This window comes from Papio anubis, chromosome 18 (genome assembly GCF_008728515.1).
Source record: "Papio anubis isolate 15944 chromosome 18, Panubis1.0, whole genome shotgun sequence".
Taxonomy (NCBI): Eukaryota; Metazoa; Chordata; class Mammalia; order Primates; family Cercopithecidae; genus Papio; species Papio anubis.
This window is the reverse complement of record NC_044993.1, coordinates 48,153,218-48,176,620: the sequence shown is the minus strand read 5'-3', so window position 1 is coordinate 48,176,620 and position 23,403 is coordinate 48,153,218. Positions and strand designations below refer to the sequence as shown.

At 43.2% G+C, this 23,403-nt stretch overlaps 1 protein-coding gene across 3 annotated transcripts in view; it reads left to right on the top strand.

Moving 5' to 3' along the window:
* The first annotated feature begins 3,194 nt into the window (after positions 1-3,194).
* IL21R (interleukin 21 receptor) overlaps positions 3,195-23,403 on the top strand; it is a 48,736-nt gene continuing 28,527 nt past the window's right edge. Inside the window, exons 1-2 of one of the 3 annotated variants that reach the window (XM_009196198.4) lie at positions 3,537-3,641; positions 9,437-9,538. In XM_009196198.4, the coding sequence (XP_009194462.2) occupies positions 9,453-9,538 (86 nt within the window). In that variant the 5' untranslated portion in view covers positions 3,537-3,641; positions 9,437-9,452. Of the gene's footprint in view, positions 3,642-4,135; positions 4,242-9,436; positions 9,539-23,403 lie in introns of those variants that run through there. The other 2 variants (XM_003916706.5, XM_021931848.2) reach the window with 2 other exon arrangements.

Here is a 23,403-nt window from a genome sequence, read left to right as displayed (position 1 = left end):
TCATTGAACTGTACACTTACAGTGGCTTGATATTATGTTATGTAAAGCACAGCTAAATAAAGCTCTTAAAATAAAAATATAAAAGAGGAAATGGGTTGAGGGAGGGGGTGTGTCAATTATTTTTTTCCCAGGAGGCCCCCTGGCTGAAATGCAAATGTGACCACTTCCTCCCCACTGACCAGCTATGAGTACTGAGGCATGGTTGGAGGGCCACTGAGATCCTATAGCGCCCTCCTTCCAAGGATATAGGGGCCATACTTATGAGACATTTACAGACCCAGAGGAACCCCTCAAGGTACCACATGCCTATTTCTGAGGGGACACATGTTTACCCCAATGGACATGGGCCTGGCAGCTCCAAATGCATCTACTTTTTAAGCACCAAAGGACTGTGACCCCTGCTGATCCCACCCACTCCTGAACTCCTGGTCTGAATTGAAAATGTAAACTGGATTAAGTCACTCCTAAGATGAAACCCTCCAGTGATGACTTTCCATCTCCTTTGGAACAGTCTACCTTCCTCACCCGAAACTGTGAAGTCCCATGTGGCGTAGATGTGTGATTTCTGTGCCTTCACCTTCTACTATTCCTCCATTTGCTCCCTGTATTCCGCCATGCTGTTCTCAAGTTCCTGGAGCCAGCCACATTCTTTCCTACCTCAGTGCCTTTGCACTTGCAGATCCTTCTGCCGATAATGTTCTTCCCATGGCTGGTCCCTTCTTAGCACCTAGTGTACCCCCAAATGTCACAACCTTGATCTCTCATTGGTTTTCTACGACATTTAGTACAGTTTACATTGAGTTTGTCTGTTGCTTCTTTTTGTCTACCTCTCCCTACTAGTGTATAGGCTCCATGGGGGCTGTCACCATGTGTATATTTCTGTGGGCTATCCCCAGGACATAGCAAGCTGTGTGACCTTGGACAAGTCACTTAACCTCTCTGAGCCTGCTCAATAAATATTCAGGGGAGGAAGCAAGGAATGGCTGGGTGGGTGGGTGCAGAGAAGAATGAATGGGTGGATAGGTAGGTGGGTGGGTAGAAAGAAGGTAGATAAAGAAGGAAGGCAGGCAGGAGGGAGGGAGGAAAAACTAAATATCCTTGTTTTAATACACACCCCAGAGCAGTGCAGTGAGTTAACAAGAGTATGGGTTCTGGAGCCCAAATGACTGAGTTCAAATCCCAACTCTGCCACTCACCAGCTGTGTGACCTTGGACAAGTCACTTAACCTCTGTGAGCCTCAGTTTCCTCATCTGTAAAACAGGGACGATGATGATGATGATGATAACTATCTTCTAGGTTCATTCTTTTTCATTTTGGGGATTTTATTTTTGGAGACAGAGTCTTGCTCTGCTGCCCAGGCTGGCGTGCAGCACTGCAGTCATAGCTCACTGCAGCCTTCAACTCCTTGGCTCAAGTGGTCCTCCCACCTCAGTCTCCAGAGTAGCTGGGACTACAGGCATGCACCACCATGACTGTCTAATTTTTAAATTTTTTTGTAGAGACAGTGTCTTGCTATATTGCCCAGACTGGTCTGAACTCCTAGCCTCAAGCGATCCTCCCACCTCAGCCTCCTAAAATGCTGGAATGATAGGTGTGCAGCACTGCACACAGCCTTCTCGAGTATTTCTGAGGTTTAAATGAGAGGGTACATCTTTAAAGTTCTTAAAACCCTGACACACAGTGAGCTTTCAGCAAATATTAGCTCTTTTTACTGTCTCTTCTCCTGATCTTTCAACCACCACAAATTTCAGTGCATGTTATCAGAGAATTCACCCTGAAGATCAAGAGAAAGGAAAACAAAAGCTGGCGTCTTCCCAAGATTCGTTCTCCAGAGAACACGAAACATTTCGGTAGCTAGGAAGAGAAGTTTTACAGGGCCAGGATCCTTCGAATCAACCACAGGGGAATTTGTACCAACTTCCTCAAAAATAGCTAGGAAAAAAAGAAAGAAAGAAAGAAAGAAAGAATAGCAAGACGCTTTCTCTTTTTTCTCTGGAGCGGTCATGAAGGTCAGCAGCAAGTTGATTCCCAAAAACGAGTCAGCTGGGAGAGCTACCAAGTGCATCTGAGCTGACTTTGTTATGAAAACAACACAAAATCGCCTCCTCTAACTGTGGGGCATTTCATCCTGGTACAGTCCTATTTTCACAGCCTGCTATAAGCTTAGGAATCAAATACACCCAGGTTCAAATCCCAGCTCTAATTCTTGGCTTTTGTGACGTTTCACTCCTCTGGGCCTCAGTCTCTCCATCTGTAAAATGGGACTAATCTTGTCTGCCTTACACTTTGTGGGATAAAGTAAGATCATGGAGGCACCAAAGTAATTCGAGGTGGTGGTGTTGGCAGTGGTGGTGGTGGCAATTCTCTTGCTCTCCTTCTTTTGAGACTGCTAGGGATTGAGTTTGTTACATGTTCTCCCCTGGCTTCTTAAATGTCTCCCAGGAACATCTGACTCTTTCATGGGCCTCTGGCATGTGAGCAAGATGAAAACTCTCTTGAGAATTTCTTTTCTCGGTTTTTTCCTGAGCTCCCATGTGTTAATGTCTGCCCTCTTCCTCATAGCTAGGTGCCCCCATTTGACAGATGGGCAAAGTGAGGCATTCAGAGAGGTGATGTGACACGCCCAAGGGGTCCTGCTCCCTGGAGCTCTGCAGCAGGAGGCTGGATCCAAAGGAAATGGAGGCAGAGAGTCATGGGTGTCAAGCCAGAGCAGAGGGTCCCAAGCTCAGACCCTACTAGGCAGGTAAGGCTCAGGAATGAGAAACAGGCTGGTTTGCCAAGTCTGAGAAAGGGGCTTCCATGGGACCTTGGACAAGGTTCTGGTGCTTCTCTCTGTGCTGAGGGATTGGATTCAGCGACTGAGTACTCCGGGTCCACGGGTCAAACTGTGCCGCCTCTTCACACCTCTGGCCTCAGTTTCCACATCTGTGCAATGTGGTGGCTCCAGGAAGCACTGCTTGCCTCATGGGTTATGACTGAGAGGCCTGTGGGGATGATATCACAGGTTCCCAAGAGGGACGTGTCACCCCGATGGCCCCAAATGTCTTCCTTGCAGGTGACCTTTGGTGACAGTGGGTGCCTGCAGTGGGGCTGGGCCCCCTCCCACCTCTTTCTCACTCCCTCCCAGGAGGAGCCCAGCTGCGGGTGGGCGGGGCTGGCGGGGAGCGGCTCACCACATCCTCCTCTTCCTCCCCACTCTGCACATGTGGCTGGGTGGCAGCCAGTGGCCTCGGACAGACCCACTGGCGTCTCTCTGCTGAATGACCATAACCTCGGCGTCTGGTCCTCCGCCTGCCTCTCCCTGAGTGTGGCTGACAGCCACGCAGCTGTGTCTGCCTGTCTGCAGCCCGTGCATCCCTGCTGCAGCCGCCTGGTACCTGCCTTGCCGTCTCCGTCCTCTGTCTGCTGCTCTGTGGGACACCTGTCTGGAGGCCCAGCTGCCCGTCATTGGAGTGACAGGTCTTCTGACACCCTGATTGGTGACTCGGGCTGGGTGTGGATTCTCACCCCAGGCCTCTGCCTACTTTCTCAGACCCTCATCTGTCACCCCCACGCTGAACCCAGCTGCCACCCCCAGAAGCCCATCAGATTGCCCCCCACAGCACGGAATGGATTTCTGAGAAAGAAGCCGAAACGGAAGGTAACTCCAGCCCTGGTTCTCCACTGGGACCAGGGTGCCTTCTCTGCCCAGGAGGGACTGTTCCCTGCTTGCTGCATCTAGTGTCACTGTGGGAGGCCTCGGAGGACTGTGCCCAAGTCACAATTGGGGACACCGAGGCAAAGAAGTTTCATGCAGTGAGACGGGGCAGAATTGAGGCTGGGGTCTCTTGTTCAGCACAGCTTAGGGGCCCGGCAGTAGGGGTGTGGCTGAGATGACCCTCTGTCTTGAAAACTAGCCTCCAAAAGGTAGCGGGTTGGGGAAGGAAAGCCAGTTTCAAGCCAAACATAATGTGTCAGTCACCTGATTCTGGGCGGCTGGGCCGGGTGGCGATGGGCATGGGTGCAGAGCCTGATGGGACCCATTCTGTGTCAATTTCTGTCTTACCACCTTGATTCCACCCAGTCATTCAAAACAAGGGCTGGTGTGCCCATTTCACAGATGAGGAAATGAGGCCGCGAGAAGTAGAATGATTTTCCCTCGGTGACTCAACCGGGACGTAGCGGGTCGGGCAGTCAAGCCAGGTGATCCCATGAGCTGTCGCCGCATCTTTCTCATGAGGCACGGGGAACGGGTCGGATGGTAAGAGGCCAACCCAGTTCCCTGTGCATGTGGAGGAGAGGGGAGTTGAAGGATGGGAAAGGAGGAAACATTCCTGGTGGAGGAGCCCTGGGGAGTGGGAACTTAGGACTTGCCACAGGAATGACGTCTCTGCTCAGTGAAGGCAGAAGATCAGGTGCGGGGCATTCACAGCCAGGAGGCTGCTGCGAGGAGGACATCTGTGATTCCCTGGGGGGACAGTGGGGCTTTCAGAAGCACATGGTAGATCGGGGAAAACCTGCCAGGTCAAAACCCGGCCACACGCCTTCCTCACTCGGTGAACTTGGGCAAGTCTCTCTGCTTCTAGCCTCGAGAAGCCATGGTTTTCTCATCTATGAAATGGGGACCAAGGTACCTCCATCCTTGCGGAGCTGGTTGTGGGGACCTCAGGGCAGAACTGGGTGAAAGCTGTGCTCCTAGCTGGCCCTTTTCTTTTGAGGAAGGGAGTTTGTGACATGAGAAGCTTTGAGCCCATGAAGGGCCAGACTCCAAGAGTGACAGAGGGCGAGGGACACACTCAGGCTGCTGTGGTCCTGTCTGGCCAGCCACCTGGCTCTGGTCCCCCCAGTGCCAACTCACCATGTTGTAGGCACTTAAGAGTCTCCCATAGTCCTCAACAGGTGAAGCGGGCAGCCTCATTCAGCCCATTTCACAGATGACAAGAGTGAGGCTTAGTGGGGACAATCTTGCCCCAGGTTAACTGTGACCAGATGACAAGAAGCTGGGATTGGATGCCAGTCTGTAGGACAAGGCCACTACCTGCTAGACAGAATAACATGAAAACAAGACCTGTGGTCCTGGATAGCTTCTGAGAAGCAGCATTGGATGGGGATGGCTGAGTTTTCATTCCCATGGGGATGGGTAACCCCCGAGGAGAGACCCTGCTCACCTGCTCCCCACAGTGGGCTCAACGATGCCCCTGTCCTGCCCGCTCCACTGCCAGGAGGGTGTCCGGAGCCTCACTCAGTCCCACAGTGGAGGTAGCTAAGAGCCTTGTGATAGGAGGTGGCAGAATTCAGGACCAGGAGAGGCAGGGAGAGCAAGGCAAAGACAGTTCTGAGCTCAGACTGCAGGCTCCCACTGCCCAGTGATCCTGGCTTCAGGCCAGGGGAAGGAACTGGGAGGTGGGGGTTAGAGCCAGTAAGGGGTTTGTGGGCAGTAGAGTAGGGGGTGATACCGGTGGAGGAGGCCGATTCAAGAGAAAGCCAGCCACCAGAAGCTCTGGGAGGAACCCACCTCTTTGTAGCATCAGGACCACCGGGGTGCCTGATAAATAAATGAATGAAAGGAACGGGGTATCCATTCCTTCCACAACCAGAAAGGGAAGCTAGCGCCTTTAGCATCCTCACAGGCAGGCACAGGGGCCTTCTCCGCACAATTAGGAAGGGGTGCCCGCAGTTAGATGGGGGCACTGGACCTGGCTTCCCAGCACACCACCCCTTGTGACTTAGAGCTGCCCAGACCTGGTTCAAGTCCCAGCTCCACCGCTTAGTACCTGTGTGACCTTGAGGAAGCCACTTAACCTCTCTGCAGCTCAGTTGCTGTATCTGTAAGAGTGGGAATAGGAATAAGAATGCCTGTCTTAGGTCTGTGGTGAGGATTTACTCGACCTATTATATATTGAACATCTACCATGGCCCAGGCACCTCCCTAGGTCCTGAAGCTCTGGGGTACACAGAGAGAGCCAGTGTGATGAGGAAGTCAAAAGACCTGGGCACAGATGGCTCATGAGAAGCGGCTGCTATTATGTTTTACTTTTTAAAATTTTGTATTGTTTTGGGACGGAGTCTTGCTCTGTCGCCCAGGCTAGAGTGCAGTGGCGTGATCTCCACTTACTGCAACCTTCACCCCCCAGGTTCAAGTGATTCTCCTGCCTCATCCTCCCGAGTAGCTGGGACTACAGGCACCTGCCACCACACCTGGCTAATTTTTGTGTTTTTAGTAGAGACGGGGTTTCACCATGTTGGCCAGGCTGGTCTTGAACTCCTGGGCTCAAGTGATCTGCCTGCCTCAGCCTCCCAAAGCGCTGGGATTACAGGCATGAGCCACCGTGACCGGCTTATGTTTTACTTTAAATTTTTAAGAGCTCTTTGCTTTTAGCTATGAAAATACAGATAAAAAATAAAATAGTAAATATTACTGGTCATATTGGCATTTATGAGACCTCAATAAATGAGAGCTCTTACGATGATTCTGCTTCCCCCTTTTACAGATGGGGAAACTGAGGTTCAGAGCGGGGTGGGAGTTTTTCTAGGGTCACTCGGGGAACCGTCTAGAAGGGAGCAGTGAAGAGAGGGGAACAGATACTTCCTCCAGGAAAAGGGTCTTCTCGCCCTTGCAGCCCCTTCCTCACATGCCCTCCCTCTCTGCCCTCCAGAGCCCCCGAACACGGGAGGGGGAGGGGCAATGGGAGGAACTCAGTCCCACCCCGGGCTCACAGGTGCCACCGCCCCCACTCCCTGCCCTGGCCCCAGGCCACAGGGACTTTTCATGACAGCTCAAATAAGACCTCTGAGTAAACTTGGAACTTGTGAAACGACCTGAGAATATTCCCCGAGCTGGGGGGCAGGGGCCCCATGGAGGGCCCCAACTGCCCAGGACATCTGCGTCAGGAACCCAGCCTGCTGTTCTCTGAAGCCCACAAGAAGGATCTGACCACCCCAACCCCTGCCCCGAATTGTCCCCAGGTAGGTGGGGCAGGTGCACCAGGCCGGCTCCCAGCCCAGACCCCTGCCATCCCCCACTGTGTGAACAGGACAAGACCCTGGGCCTCTCTGGGTCTCCTTTCCCCGTGTGCCAAGCGGGCTTGACTAGGACGAGGGCTTGCCAACTTTCCGCAGAATGAATCAGTAACACCAGTCCACTTTGGCCAGGGTTAGGGCAGGCTGATGGGGGCTGCTGAAAACTGAGGGGAGAGAGAGGGTGGGTGGCCAGCCCCACCCCACCTCGTGGCATAGTTCAAAGCCTCCTTTCACTGCTCTACAAGCAGCCCCTCCTGGGCTGGAGGAAATGAAGCTGGAGTGAGACCTGGCTGCAGAGGCTGAGAGGTTGCAAGGTTTGGGCAAGGCTGCAGAGGATGGCAGGGCTTGCAGGGAGATAGAGGTTGCACAGGCAGCGGGGGTGGGAAGCGGGAGGTGCCGGTGCTGGGACTGGAACCTCATGCTCCACAGCTAGGAGAGGTTGCACAGGCTGGAAGAAGTGCCAGGAGGGAAAGATTGCTGGAGCTAATACAGATTTGTTGCCTGGCTAGGAGAGAGAGAGAAGCTGAGAGGTCGCACAGCCTCAGAGGTTGCAGGAGCTGGGGAGGGGAAGGCCCTTCCTCTCACCTTCATCTTCTACTGATTAAGCTGTAAGCCTAAGGTCCCCAACATGCCTGTCTTCAGATACCCATAACCCACCCCTTGCCACTGGGGAAGAAAAAAAAAAAGATGAAAAGCAACTAACACTAACCACACTAACCTGCCTCACACTCCTCATCCAGGCTAAGCCTGCTGCACCCATTCCACAGATGAGAAGAGCTGAGGCTCAGAGAAAGGTAGAGCTAGAGCCAAGTTCCCACTGTGAGTGAGTGACAGAGTCTCCTTTCTGACCCAGGGCCACTGGGCTAGTTCTTCCCCAGCCTGAGAACTCACTGAGATGAGAACTCGCTGTGTGACCCTGAGCAGCCCACTGTCCTTCTCTGAAAGTTCCTTGTTACTAATCTGATTACCTTAGTCATGATTATTCACACTCTGGGAGCAAAGGGTTTTGCCTGAGGTGGGTTTGGGGGGAGTTTCTGGGGACAGTGAGGAAGCTAATGAGGAAACTAGGACCTCTTAGGGGCTGCCTCAATTTTTAGCCCCATTCGTTCACTCACTCATTCATTCACTTAACATTTTTCTTCAGCTACTTATTGGGCACCTACAGGTCCCTTTCTCTGCACTAGAGATACTGTGCTGAACAAAATAGGTCAATTACTCAACCTCTGGGAGCTCATGCTTCAGTACAGAAACACGTTATAAACACACAACAGAGACATTTACAAAACTATTCCTCACATCACACCTGCTATGAAGGAGACAAACTAGGGGATGTGGGGTACAGAATCTGCGGCGTAGACCCAGTTCAGATAGGGTGGATGGCTTCTTTGAAGAGGCAACACTGAGCTTGAATCCTGAAGATGAGAAAGGAAAGAAGCTGCGGGAAAAGCATTCTAGGCAGAGGGAATGGCATGTGCAAAGGCCCTGATGTAGGGGAAAAAGGTTGAAGCATTAAAGCTTTTATCCTCGGCCAGGTGCGGTGGCTCATGCCTGTAATCCCAGCATTTTAGGCAGGCCGAGGAGGGTGAATCACCTGAGGTCAGGAGTTTGAGACCAGCCTGACCAGCATGGTGAAACTCTGTCTCTACTAAAAATACAAAGTTAGCCAGACTTGGTAGCCCACGCCTGTAATCCCAGCTACTTGGAAGGCTGAGGCAAGAGACTCACTTGAACCTGGGAGGCGAAGGTTGCAGTGAGCCAAGATCGTGCCACTGCACTCCAGCCTGGGCAAAAGAGTGAGACTCCATCTGAAAAACAAAACAAAGCGAAAAACAACAACAAAACTTATCCTCACCAAATACATAAGGCTCTCAATCCCCTAGGCTCCAGAAAAAGGGGTCAAAAAGGGTAAGATTTAACTTTGGAGTGTACGGTCTACATAGGTCTTAACATTGAGGATAATGTTTGTTCACAATTCATTCCCATTTCGTCACTCGTGTAGCAAATGTTTTGAGTACCCACTGTAGGCACTGGTTAGTCACTGAGGATTCAGCAGTAACAAAGAAACACACTGTCCCTGCCTAGAAGGTGCCCAGAATGTAGATGAAAACACCATGAGCTATGTAGTACGTGGAGGGTGGACCCCAGAGGAAGGAGTGACTCATGCTCTTTGGAGAGGTCAAAGATTGACAGAGGAACTGCCATTTGAATGGGATTTTGAAGACTGAGTAGGAGGTTAACAGTCAGCCAAAAAGGGCAGACAGTTTCCGTGCCTAAAACAGCACATGCACAGGTGTGCAAGCCAGGTGAATGGGGCATGTCGGTGAGGCTGTCAGTGGTCTGATGAGCCTGAAGTCCGGTATGAATCCTGGGGGCTAGATCCTGAAATGCCTTGAATACCAGACAAGGAATTTGGGGTTTTTCTCTTGTGGATAACAGAGAGCCATGGAATGACATGGTTGGAGTGAGAATGGAGTTGGAGGAACCACAGCTCTACAGCTATAGCAGGAAGGTCAGAGAGAAGAACCAGCAGGAGAGCAGGTGGGCAGAAGTCTTTGAAGACCCTGGATAACTTTAGGAGTTCTTTCTTCTGTGTTCCCTCTCGGGAAGTCCCTCCGCCTTAACACTTCCTCTTCTGGTGACCTGTTGGCTCCTGTTCCCGGCACTTCTGGGGAGTCCCTCTTCACCCACCTCATTTATTTGTGATCCCTATGGGAAATAGGGCCATTTTACTTTTACCACACTCCCCACCTTTCACTTTCAGCCCCATGTCCGCACCTGAGTCACATTAGAGAGAATGGCCAATCATGTGACAGAAAAAAGATACAGGGAAACCAAGAACTTGGGTTCTTTCCAGTGTGGGGAGGTTGTAAATAATGCTACTATGAACATGCTGGTACATGTCTGCTTGGCACATACGCTTGCATTTCTCTTTGGTCCCCACCTGAGTCACATTAGAGAGAATGGCTGACTTGAGGAACTAGACGGATCCCATTCCTCAATCATGTGACAGAAAAAAGATACAGGGAAACCAAGAACTTGGGTTCTTTCCAGTGTGGGGAGGTTGTAAATAATGCTACTATGAACATGCTGGTACATGTCTGCTTGGCACATATGCTTACATTTCTCTTTGGTTATATAACTTGGAAATGGAAACATTGAGTCTCTGCTCAGCAGAAGTTTTCCAAAGTGGTTGTGTCAATTCACACTCTTACCAGAATATTGAGTAGAGACTGAGAGTTTAGTTACTCTGTATCCTTTCCAGCACTTGGAATTGTTTATGTTTATTTCTCTCTCTCTCCATATATATATAAAATAAATTATATATATCTATTATGTATAATTTATATTTTATAAATATATAATATTTATAAATATTTTTATATTTATATTTTATTATAAATTTACACATAGATATATATATATAATTCTTTCCCTCTTCCCCTTTCAGTTTCTTTTCCATTCTCTTAATGGAAATTTTGATCAATAAAAATTCTAAATTTTAATGAAGTTTATTTATAAGTCTTTCTTTATGACTAGAACTTTCTGTATGCTGTTTAAGAAGTGTTGCCTGCAATAAGGTGATAAAAATATTATCCTATGTTTTCTTCTAGACGATTTATTGTTTTACCTTTCACATTTAGGTCTACAGTCTATCTGTAGTTTATTTTTCTGTATGGTGCGAGGTAGGGGTCAAGGCTTCCTTTTTCCATATGTAAATTCAATTAATGTACCATCATTTAAGAAAACATCATGTTTTCTCTCCACTGCCTTGCACTGGTGACTTACTGAAAATCAAGTGGTTGGATACATGAGTTTATTTCTACTGTTTCTATTCTTTTCCATTGGTTAGTTTGCTTTTCCTTGCAGCAATGCCATACTTTTAAAATTACTTTATAAATCTTGACATTCTTCTTCAAAATTGTCTAAACTATTTTCAGTCCTTTGCATTTCTATATAAATTTTAGAACTATCTTGTCAATTTCCACCAAAGAAAATCTTGCTGGGGATTTTTTTCTTGAAACTTTGGATTTTCTGAAACTTTAGTTCAATTTAGAGGGGACTAGCATCCTTAAAATATTAAATTTTCCAATCCATGAACATAATATGTACCGCCACTTATTTATATTTTCTCTAATTTTTCTTAGTAATGTCTTGTAGGTTTCTGTGTAGAAGTCTTGTACCTCAACCAGGTGCAGTGGCTGACACCTGTAATCCTAGCATTTTGGGAGGCCAAGGTGGGAGGATCACTTGAGGTCAGGAGTTTGAGGCCAGCCTGGCCAACGTGGTGAAACCCTGTTTCTACTAAAAATACAAAAATTAGCTGAGCATGGTGATGCATGCTTGTAATCCCAGCTACTTGGGAGGCTGAGGCAGGAGAATTGCTTGAACCTAGGAGGCAGAGGTTGCAGTGAGCAGAGGCTGTGCCACTGCATTCCAGCCTGAGTGACAGAGCAAGACTCCATCTCAAAAAAAAAAAAAAAAAAAAAAAAAAGTCTCATACATCTTTCATTGGATTTCTTCTTGGATGTTTGATTTTTTGATGCTGACATAAATGGCATAATTTTAAAATTTCTTGATTATTTGTAGTGTACAGAAATATAATGAGTTTTATACTTTACAACTTTATTAACACTTTTTAAAGCTAAAGTTCCAGATATAAAAAGAAATAGCTATCAAAAGCAGCTCACTTCAACTGACCACCAGTTGAGGGCTTCCTGCCTTTCTTTGCTTTTGTAATGTTTATGGATCTTTTCCTCTGCTAATCTAACAAGAGAGGGTATTGTAGTGCAAAGTATAGTGTCCCCAGTTTGGATTTTATTAACCGGTAGCTCTTTTTTACCCTTAACAATTTTTAGATCTACAGTACAATATTGTAAACTGTATGCACATTGGTTTACAAGAGATCTCTAGAACTTTTTCATATTGCATGGGTGAAACTCTATACCCACTGAACAACAACTCTTCATTTCTCCCTCACCAAGTCCCTGGCAATCACCATTCCACTTTCTGTTTCTATGAGATTGATTACTTTACATACATTATATAAGTGATACAATGCAGTATTTGTTTTTTTGCAATTGGTTTATTTCACTTCGCAGAATGTCCTCAAGAAGCATCCATGTTGTAACATATGACAGGACTTCCTCCTTTTAAAGGCTGAATAATATTCCATTATGTATGTACTACATTTTGTTTATCCATTCACCTATCAATAAATTTCGGTTACTTGCTCATCTTAACTATTGTAAATAATGCTGCAGAAACAGGTGCACAAATATCTCTTTGAGATGCTGTTTTAATTTCTTTTGGATATATGTCTGGTATTTCTATATTTTTAATTTTTAAAAAATTTAAAAGGTTTTGTATCATTTTCCAATCTCACTAAAAGTGCACAAGGGTTTCAGTTCTCTACATCTTCACCACCACTTGCTCTTTTCTTTTTCTTTTTTTTCCTAACAAGTGCAAGGTGATATCTCATTGTAGTTTTAATTTGTATTTCCCTGATGATTACTGATGCTGAGCATCTTTTCATATGCTTAATGGCCATTTGCTGATCTTCTTTGGGGAAATGTCTATTCATATCCTTTGTCCATTTTTTTTTTTTTTTTTTTTTTTTTTGAGACAGAGTCTTGCTCTGTCATCCAGGCTGGAGTGCAGTGGTGTGATCTTGGCTCACTGCAACCTCCACTTCCCAGGTTCAAGCAATTCTCCTGCCTCAGCCTCCTGAATAACTGGAATTACAGGTGCTTGCCACCATGCCTGGCTAATTTTGCATATGTTAATAGAGATGGGGTTTCGCCATGTTGGCCAGGCTGGTCTTGAACTCCTGACCTCAGGTGATTCGCCCACCTCGGCCTCCCAAAATGCTGGGATTACAGGTGTGAGCCACCACACCTGGCCATTTTTAAATTGAGTTTGTTTGTTTTTGTGTTATTATTGAGTTGTAGGAGTTCTTTGTCTATTCTAGATATCAACCCCATATCTCTTGTAAGGTTTGCAAATATTTTCTCCCATTCCATAGGCTGCCTTTTGATTCCATTGATTATTTCCTCTGCTGAACAGAAGTTTTAAAGTTTGATGTAGTCTCATATGTCTATTTTTACTTTTGTTGCCTGTGCTTTTGTTACCATATACAAGAAATCATTGCCCATTCCAATTTCACGAAGATTTTCCCATGTGTTTTCTTCTAGGAGTTTTATAGTTTCAGATCTTATGTTTAGGTCTTTAATCCATTTTGAGTTAATGTTTGCATATGGAGTAAAATAAGGATCCAACATCATTCTTTTGCATATGGATATTTTGTTCTTTCAGCACTATTTCCTTGAACAAACTTCCTTTTCCCTCTTGTATAGACTTAGTGCCTTTGTAGATCATTTGACTATATACGCAAGGGTTTATTTCTGGGCTCTCTATTCTGTTCCATTGGTCTGTATATCTGTCTTTATACCAGTACCATACTATATTGATTACTGTAGCTTTTTAATACATTTTGAAATCAGGAAATGTAAGGCCTCCAGCTTCCTCCTTCTCCTTCTCCTTCTCCTCCTTCTCCTCCTCCTTCTTCTCCTTCTCCTCTGTCTTCTTCTTCTTTTGAGTGTTCTTCTTTCTCAAGATTATGTTGGCTATTTAGGGTCCCTTGAAGTTCCTTATGAATTTTAGGGTGAATTCTTTTGTTATTTCTGCAAAAACTGTCATTGAGATTTAGATAGGGTTTATATTAAAGTCAGTTTTCTTTGAGTAGTATTGTCATCTTAACAGTATTAAGTCTTCCAATCCATGATCATGGGATGTCTTTTCACTTATCTGTGTTCTTTAATTTCCTTCAACAATGTTTTATATAAGTCTTTCTCCTCCTTGGCTAAGTTTATTCCTGAGTACTTTTCTCTTTTTGATGCAATTGTAAATGAAATTTTTTGCTTAATTTTCTTTTAGGATTGTCCATTGTTAATGTAAAAAATGCAACTGAGTTTTGAGTGTTGATTTTGTATCCTGAAACTTTGCTTAATTTATGTATCAGTTCTAACCATTTTTTAATTTTTAGGGTTTCCTACATATAAAATCATGTCATCTGTGAACACAGATAATTGCATTTCTTCCTTTCCAATTTAGATACCTTTTCTTTTCTTGCCTAATTGCTCTGGCTAGAACTTCCAGTTGAATAGAAATGGCAAGTGTAGGCATCCATGCCTTGTTCCTGATCTTAGAGGAAAAGCTTTCAGTTTTTTACTGTGGAGTATATTCACTGTGGGCTTTTTATATATAACCTTTGTTACATTGAGGTAATTTATTTCTATTTCTAGATCCTTGAATGTTTTCTTTATCATGAAAGAGTATTAAATTTTTTCAAATACTTTTTCTACATCAAGTGAGATGACCATGTGATTTTTGTCCTTTGTTCTATTAATTTCATGTATTACATTTATCTGATTTTTCTAACTATCCTTGAATTCTGCAGCTAAATCCTACTTGGTCATGGTGTACAGCCTTTTAATGTGTTGTTAAATTTGGTTTGCTAGCATTTTGTTGAGGATTTTTGCATTAGTATTCATCAAGAATATTGGTCTATAGTTTTGTTTTCTTGCATCTTTGTCTGGTTTTGGTACTGGGGCCTCATAAAATGAGTTTGGAAGTGTTCTCTTCTGTTCAATTTTTTGGAAGTGTTAGGCATGGATTGGTGTTGATTCTTTAAATATTTGGTAGCATTCTGTAGTGAAGCCATTTGGTCTTGGGCTTTTTTTTTTTTTTTTTTTTTTTTCCTAGGAGGTTTTTGATTACTGATTCAATCTCCTTTCTAGTTTAGGTCTGTTTAGATTTTCTATTTTGTCATGATTCAGTCTGGGTAGGTTGTATATGTCTAGGAACTTATTAATTTATTTCAAGTATCCAACTTGTTGGCATATAATTGTTCATAACAGTCTCTTAGAATCCTTTTTATCTCTGTGACATAGTTGCAATGTCTCTTTCATTTCTGATTTTAGTTAATTTGAGTCTTCTCTCTTTTTTTCTTAGTTTAACTAAGGGTTTGTCAATTTTGCTGATTGTTAGAAATACAATAGATTTTTATATTGATCTCATCTTCAGCTTCTTTGTTTAAAATTATTATTCTAATAGTTTATTTGTTGAGTATCATAGACTTTTCTGGTTCCTCAATTCTTATATAATTTAAACACATAGTTTTCCAATCTTTGTAAATTAAATTTTTCTTATTGTTGCCTTATTATGTTAATTAGCGCCTCTAGTATAAGATGTTTTTGGTTTTGCCCTGACCTCAGTAAGGAAGTGTTCAATATTTCACAACAAAGGATACTGTTAGCTATGTATGGGGTGTGTGTGTGTGTGAGAGAGTGTGTGTGTGTGTGAGTGTGTGTGAGTGTGTGAGAGTGTGTGTGAGAGTGTGTGTGTGAGTGTGTGAGTGTGTGTGTGAGTGTGTGTGAGTGTGTGTGTGTGAGTGTGAGTGTGTGAGTGTGTGTGTGTGAGAGTGTGTGTGAGTGTGAGTGTGTGTGAGTGTGTGTGTGAGTGTATGTGTGAGTGTGTGAGTGTGTGTGTGTGTGTGTAATCTTAATTAGATTAAAGAAGACTCCTCTATTTCTGCTTTCCTGACAGGTTTTAAAAATCATGAATGGGTGTCGCAATTTATTAAATGTGCTTTCTGAACTTATTAAACGATAATATGAATTTCCTTCTTTATTCTGTTAACGTGGTGAAATTGATTACAGTTTCTAAATGTCGTACTAACCTTACATCCCTGAAACAAACCAATATGATAATAATATGTTATCTATTTTTGTCCATATTATTAGATTAGACTTGTTAATATTTTGTTTCAGATATTTTGTATATTATTTATGAGAAAGATTGACCTGTAATTCTACTTTCCTTTAATGTCAAATTTTGGTATTAAGATTGCCTTTTATTTCAGACATCAGTCAAAGCGCTGATGTGTTTGGGATTATGTCTACCATCTTGCTATTTGTTTTCTTTTTTGACTTATCTGTTCTTCCTTCTTCTATTCAAGTTTTAAAAATTATTATTCCATTTTTCCTATTAGTTTGTCATTGTACTTTCTTTTATAATTCTTTATGTGCTTATATTAGATATTACAATATGCATACTTATTATTATTAGGATCTACCTAATATGAATTCTTCCAAAAGTTCATGGAAAATTCAAATTATGAAAATACTATGCATGAAGTTCAAACTTTTTTCTGCACCAATATAAACTTGTACTAACTTGCTATAACATGTCTGAACAGGATCTAGTTTGAGACACTAAGAAGGATAAGGCGTCTGTTTGAAAAAAAAAAAAACCCTATCATTGCAACATGAATTCTGCTAAAATTGAAGCAGGAACAAACATCAAATTTATGGTGCAACTAGAGTGGATGAATGGCGAAATCAACGATGAAGATAAGGCCCTCTGTGGGCGATCATCCACATCAATTTGTTAGGAAAAAATTCATCTTGTTCATGCCCTAATTGAAAAGGACCAATGATTAACAGCCCAAATAATAGCCAACACCATAGATATCTCAAATAGTTCAGGTTACACAATTCTGACCGAAAAATTAAAGTTGAGCAAACTTCCCACTCACTGGGTGCCAAACCACTGTGCCCAGATCAGCTGCAGACAACAGCAGAAACTTCCATGCAAATTTTAAACAAATGGAATCAAGATTCAGAAGCATTTCCTCAAATAATTGAAACAGGAGGTTAAACATAGCTTTACCGGTTCATCCTGAAGACAAAGCAATGGCTCCAAAGAGGTAGATGAGGTCAGTCAAGGCAAAAGCAGACCGGTCAAGAAGAGCAAAAGTCATGGCAACAGGTTTTTGGGATGCTCAAGGCATTTTGCTTGTTGACTTTCTGAACAGCCAAAGAATGGTAACATCTGCTTATCATGAGAGTGTTTTGGGGAAATTAGCCAAAGCTTTAGCAGAAAAATGCTCAGGAAAGCTTCACCAGAGATTCCTCCACCATAGCAACGCTCCTGCTCATTCTTGCCATCAAATAAGGGCAATTTTACAGTTTCCATGAGAAATCAGGCATCCACCGTAAAGTCCTGTTTGGCTCCTTCTGACTTCCTTTTGTCTCCTAATCTTAAGCAATCTTTAACCATCACGCATTTTTCTTTAGTTAATAATGTAAAGAAGACTGCGTTGATACTGTTACATTCCCAGGATCCCCCAGTTCTTTGGAGATGGACTACATGCCTGGGATCATCACTTACAAAAGTGCCTTGACCTTGACTGAATTTATGTTGAGAAATAGAGTTTATTTTTTAATAGTTATCTTTAATTCCATGTTTCCATGAGTTTTTTGAAGTCCTCTTGTACAATTTGAAGTCCTCTTGTACAAAGTCCTCTTTAACTTTACTCACCTCTTCTTACCTTTGGGGTTTCATGGTCGTGTATTTTAATTCTGCGTATAAGGGTTTACATCATTAGTATGTTAAGGCATTAAAAATCTTATTTATTTATTTATTTATTTATTTATTTATTTATTTATTTATTTATTTTGAGACAGAGTCTCACTTTCTCACCCAGGCTGGAGTTGCAGCTCACTGCAATCTCCGCCTTCTGGGGAGGCGAAGAATCAAGTGATTCTTCTGCCTCTGCCTCCCTAGTAGCCTGCACTACATGTGTGCACCACCACACCTGGCTAATTTTTTGTATTTTTAGTAGAGACTGGGTTTTGCCGTGTTGTCTAGGCTGATCTCGAACTTCTGACCTCAGGTGATCCACCCACCTCGGCCTCCCAGAGTGTTGGGATTACAGGCGTGAACCACCACGCCCGGTCTAATTCATATATTTAGAGTACTTTCTGTTGCTCTTCATTTCACCCTACAGTACCTTGCTTCCCATCTGGAAATATTTTTCTTTTACCTGAAAAACTCACTGTCGTATATCTCTTGGTGCAGGTCTATCAGTGACAAAATCTCTCACTTATTTTTTTGTCTGAAAAAAAATCCTTATTTTGCCTTCATTTTCAAAAATCTATATTTCAGATGTAATTCACAAAACTGAAAATGTACTCTTAAGATGTGCACTTCAACAAAGTTGTGCAGCCATCACCACTAACTCTACATTTTCATGACTCCAAAAACAAACCTACACCCATTGCTGTTACTCTCTATCCCCCAGCCCCTCAGCCTCAGCTCCTGGCAACCACTAACCTACTTTCTGTCTCTATGGATCTGTCAATGCTGGACATTTCATACATATGGAATCATACCGTATGAGGCCTTTTGTGTCTGGTGTCTTTACTTTAGCATGAATTTTTAAAGTTCATCCATTTTGTAGCACGTATGAGTAGTTCATTCCCTTTTGCAGCTAAATAATATTCTACTGCATGGATATACTACATTTCTTTATCCATTCACCAGTTGATAGAAGTTTTGCTTGTTTCCAGTTTTTTGGTATTATGAATAATGTTGCTGTGAACATTTGTGTACAACGGTTTATAAATTTCTTTCTGGACATATATCCGTAATTGTTTTATTTTCTTTTTTCTTTTCCTTTCTTTCTTTCTTTCTTTTTTTTTTTTGAGACAGGGTCACACCCTGTCACCCAGGCTGGAGTGCAATGGTGTGAAATACAGCTCACTGTAGCCTCAAACTCTTGAGCTCAAGTGATCCTCCCTCCCACTGTAGCCTCCTGAGTAGCTGGGTCCACAGGTGCATACCACCATGCCCAGCAAATGTTTTAATTTTAATTTTTGTAGAGATGAGGTCTTGCCATGTTATCCAGGCTAGTCTCAAACTCCTGGCCTCAAGCAACCCTCCCACCTCGGCCTCCCAATATGCTGGGATTACAAGGCATGAGCCACTGCGTCCGGTCAATTCTTTTCACTATATACCTAGGTGTGAAATTTCTTGGTCATATGGCAACACTGTACAGTCACACGTTGCTTAATGATGAGGATACATTCTGAGAAATGTGTCATTAGGTAATTTTGTCATTGTGTGAATGTCATAGAGTGTACTTACACAAACCTAGATGGCATAGCCTACTACACACCTAGGCTGTGTCTTATAGCCTGTTGCTAATAGGCTGTAAACCTGCACAGCATGATACGGTACTGAATACTGTAGGCAACTGTAACACAATTGTAAGTATTTGTGTATCTAAACATAGAAAAAGTACAGTGAAAACATGATATAAAATATGAAAAAATGGCACGCCTGTGTAGGGCTCTTACCATGAACGGAGTTTGCAGGATTAGAAGTTGCTCTGGGCCGGGCGCGGTGGCTCAAGCCTGTAATCCCAGCACTTTGGGAGGCCGAGACGGGCGGATCACGAGGTCAGGAGATCAAGACCATCCTGGCTAACACGGTGAAACCCCGTCTCTACTAAAAATACAAAAAACTAGCCGGGCGAGGTGGCGGGCGCCTGTAGTCCCAGCTACTCGGGAGGCTGAGGCAGGAGAATGGCCTAAACCCAGGAGGCGGAGCTTGCAGTGAGCCGAGATCCGGCCACTGCACTCCAGCCTGGGCGACAGAGCGAGACTCCGCCTCAGAAAAAAAAAAAAAAAAAAAAGAAGTTGCTCTGGATGTCAGCGAGTAAGTGCCAAGGGAACGTGAAGTCCCAGGACATTACTGTACACTCCTGTAAACTTTATCAACACTGGACTCTTAGGCTACTCTAAATTTATTTGAATTTTTAAAATAATAAATTAAATTTAGCTTACCGTAACATTTTTCCTTTATTTTATTTTATTTTATTTTATTTTTTGAGACAGAGTCTCACTCTATCCCCCAGGCTGGAGTGCAGTGTCACAATCTCAGCTCACTGCAACTTCCACCTCCCAGGTTTAAGCAATTCTACTGCCTCAGCCTCCCTAGTAGCTGGGACTACAGGCGCCCGCCACCACACCTGGCTAATTTTTTTGTATTTTCAGTAGAGACGGGGTTTCACCATATTAGCCAGGATAGTCTTGATCTCCTGACCTCGTGGTCTGCCCGCCTTGGCCTCCCAAAGTGCTGGGATTACAGGTGTGAGCCACCGTGCGCGGCCAACATTTTTCCTTTATAAACGTTTTAACTTCTTAAAACGTTTTGAATAACACGTTTGTAATAACAGTTATCTTATTGTAATAACACTTAAGTGTTTTCATGCACTCTTGTACTAACACATCTTAAGACACAAACACGTTGTACAGCTATACAAAATATTTTTTCTTTATAGTCTTATTCTAAAAGTGTTTTTATATATTATATTTTTAAATTTTTTATTTTTTATTTTTTTACTTAAACATTTTTTTTTTTGTTAACACCTAAGACATGCCGGGCGTGGTGGCTCACGCCTGTAATCCCAGCACTTTGGGAGGCCAAGGAGGGCGGATCACCTGCAATCAGGAGTTTGAGACCAGCCTGGCCAACATGGTGAAACCCCGTCTCTACTAAAAATACAAAATTAGCCAAGCATGGTGGTGGGCGCCTATAATCCCAGCTACTTGGGAGGCTGAGGCAGGAGAATCTCTTGAACCCGGGAAAACCGAGACTGTGCCATTGCACTCCAGCCTGGGCAATAAGAGCAAAACTCCATCCCAAAAAACCCCAAAAAACAAAAAACAAAAAATCTAAGACACAAGCACACACATTAGCCTAGGCCTACACAGGGTCAAGCGCATCACTATGACTGTCTTCCACCTCCACATTTTGTCCCACTGGAAGGTCTTCAGGGGCAAAAACACACATGGAGCTGGCATCTCCTATGATAACGGTGCCTTCTTCTGGAATCCATCCTGAAGGACCTGCCTGAGGCTGTTTTACAGTTAACATTTTTGTTTGTTTTTAAGAGTCTCGCCTTGTCACCCAGGCTGGGGTGCAGAGGTGCGATTGTGGCTCACTGCAGCCTCCGCCTCCTGGGTTCAAGTGATTCTTGTGCCTCAGTCTCACAAATAGCTGGAATTACAGGCACACACCACCATGCCTGGCTAATTTTTGTATTTTCAGTAGAGACGGGGTTTCACCATGTTAGCCAGGCTGGTTTCCAACTCCTGACCTCAAGTGATCCACCTGCCTCAGCCTCCCAAAGTGCTGGGATTACAGGCATGAGCCACTGTGCCCATCCAACATTTTTTTAAATAAGGACAAGGAGCACACCTTAAAATAGTGATTTAAGATATAGTATAGTGAAGACATACACCAGTAACATAGTTTATTATTATTATTGAGCATTATGTACAATACATAAGTGTATAGGCTATCTTTTTTTTTTTTTTTTTTTTTTTTTTGAGACAGAATCTCGCTCTGTTGTCCAGGCTGGAGTGCAGTGGCATAATCTCGGTTCACTGCTACCTCTGCCTCCCCATTCAAGTGATTCTCCTGCCTCAACCTCCTGAGGAGCTGGGACTACAGGCATGTGTCACCAGGTCTGGCTAATTTTTTGTTTTTGTTTTTGTTTTTTGAGATGGTCTCGCTTTGTCACCCTGGCTGGAGTGCAGTGGGGTGATCTCGGCTCACTGCAAGCTCAGCCTCCTGGGTTTACGCCATTCTCTTGCCTCAGCCTCCCGAGTAGCTGGGACTACAGGTGCCCGCCATCTCGCCCAGCTAGTTTTTTGTATTTTTTAGTAGAGACAGGGTTTCACCATGTTAGCCAGGATGGTCTCGATCTCCTGACCTCAAATGATCTGCCCGCCTAGATCTTCCAAAGTACTGGGATTACAGGCGTGAGCCACCGCACCTAGCCCTGCATATGCTATACTTTTATATGACTGGTAGTGCAGTAAATTTGTGTCCACCAGCATCGTCACAAGACCATTAGTAAAGTGTTGTGTTATGACATCACTAGACAATAGGAATTATTCACCTTCATTATAGTCCTATGGGCCCGCCTACGTACATGCAGTCTGTCATTGACTGAAATGTCATTACGCAGCATGTGACTGCATTTAACGTTTTGAGAAACTGCAAAACTGTTTTCCTTAGTGGCAGCACCATTTCACATTCTCACCAGCTATGTATAAGGGTTCAAATTTCTCATTCATACTTGTGATTGATTATCATTACCCTCCTAATGCATGTGAAGGGGTATCTCATTATGTTCGTGATTTGCATCTCTCTAGAGAGTAAGGTCAGTGGCCACCTTTTCATGTGTTTGTTATTTGGCTATCTTCTTTGGAGAAATATCTATTCAAATATTTTGCCCATTTAAAATTTTAATTCTTGTCTTTTAGATCTTGAGTTGCAAGAGTTCTTTATATATTCTAAATGCCAGACCTTTAACAAATACGTGATGTGCAAATACTTTTTTCCCAAGCTGCATGTTATAGTTTTACTTTCTTGATAGTATCCTTGAAGCACAAACATTTTGAATTTTGATACAGTTTGATAGATCTATTTTTTCTTTGTTTACTTATGCTTTTGTGTCACATTTAAGAAACTATTAAGAAACTACAAGGTCATGAAGAGTTACACCTAGGTTTTATTCTAAGAGTTTAATAGTTTTACTTTTTACATCTAGGTCTTTAATCTATTTTGAGTAAATTTTTGGATATGGTGTGAAGTAGAAATCTAGCTTCATTATATTGCATTGTGGATATCTATTTCTGCAGTACCTTTTGTTTTAAAGACTATTCTTTCCCCCCATTGAATTGTTTTGGCACCCACATCAAGAATCAGTTAAACATAAATGTATGCACTTATTTTTGAACTCTCAGTTCAGTCCCACTGATCTATATGTACATCTATGTGTCAGTACCACAGTGTTGATAAGTGTAGCTTTGTAGTAAGCTTTGAAATAAGGAAGTTTGACTCCTCTAACTGTGTTCTTTCTCAAAATCTTTTCGGCTATTCTACTCCCAGCTTCCCAAAGTGCTGGGATTACAGGCATGAGCCCATGTGCCTGGCCTGCCTTTCTTAACTTTAAACAAATACAAACCACATCTCCAGCTTCTAGGACTCTCAGGCAGTCCTAGTTTGTCAATTTCTGTGGAAAAAAAAAAAAAAGAGCCAGCTGGGATTTTTATAGAGATTACTTTGAATCTGTAGATCAATTCGAGGCATCATCTTGATAACATTAAGTTTTCCAATCTATGAACATGGTATATCCTTCATTTATTTAGGTTTTCTATAATTTATTTCAATAACATTTGTAGATTTTATTGCACAAGTCTCACATGAATAAATGAACTCATCTCATATTAACATAACTAATGAATTGTGTTAAATTTAACCATTTTATTCTGTTTTGTATTATTGTAAATGAAATCTCTTTCTTAATTTCATCTTCAGATTATTTATTGCCAGTGTGTATAAAATATCATTATTTGTGTCTATTGATCTGATATTCTACAACTATGCTAAATTTGTTTATTAACTCTAATTGGTTTTTGTTTTAGGTGTAAATTCCTTTAGTTTTGTACATACAAGATCATATTATCTGCAAAGAGAAATGGTTT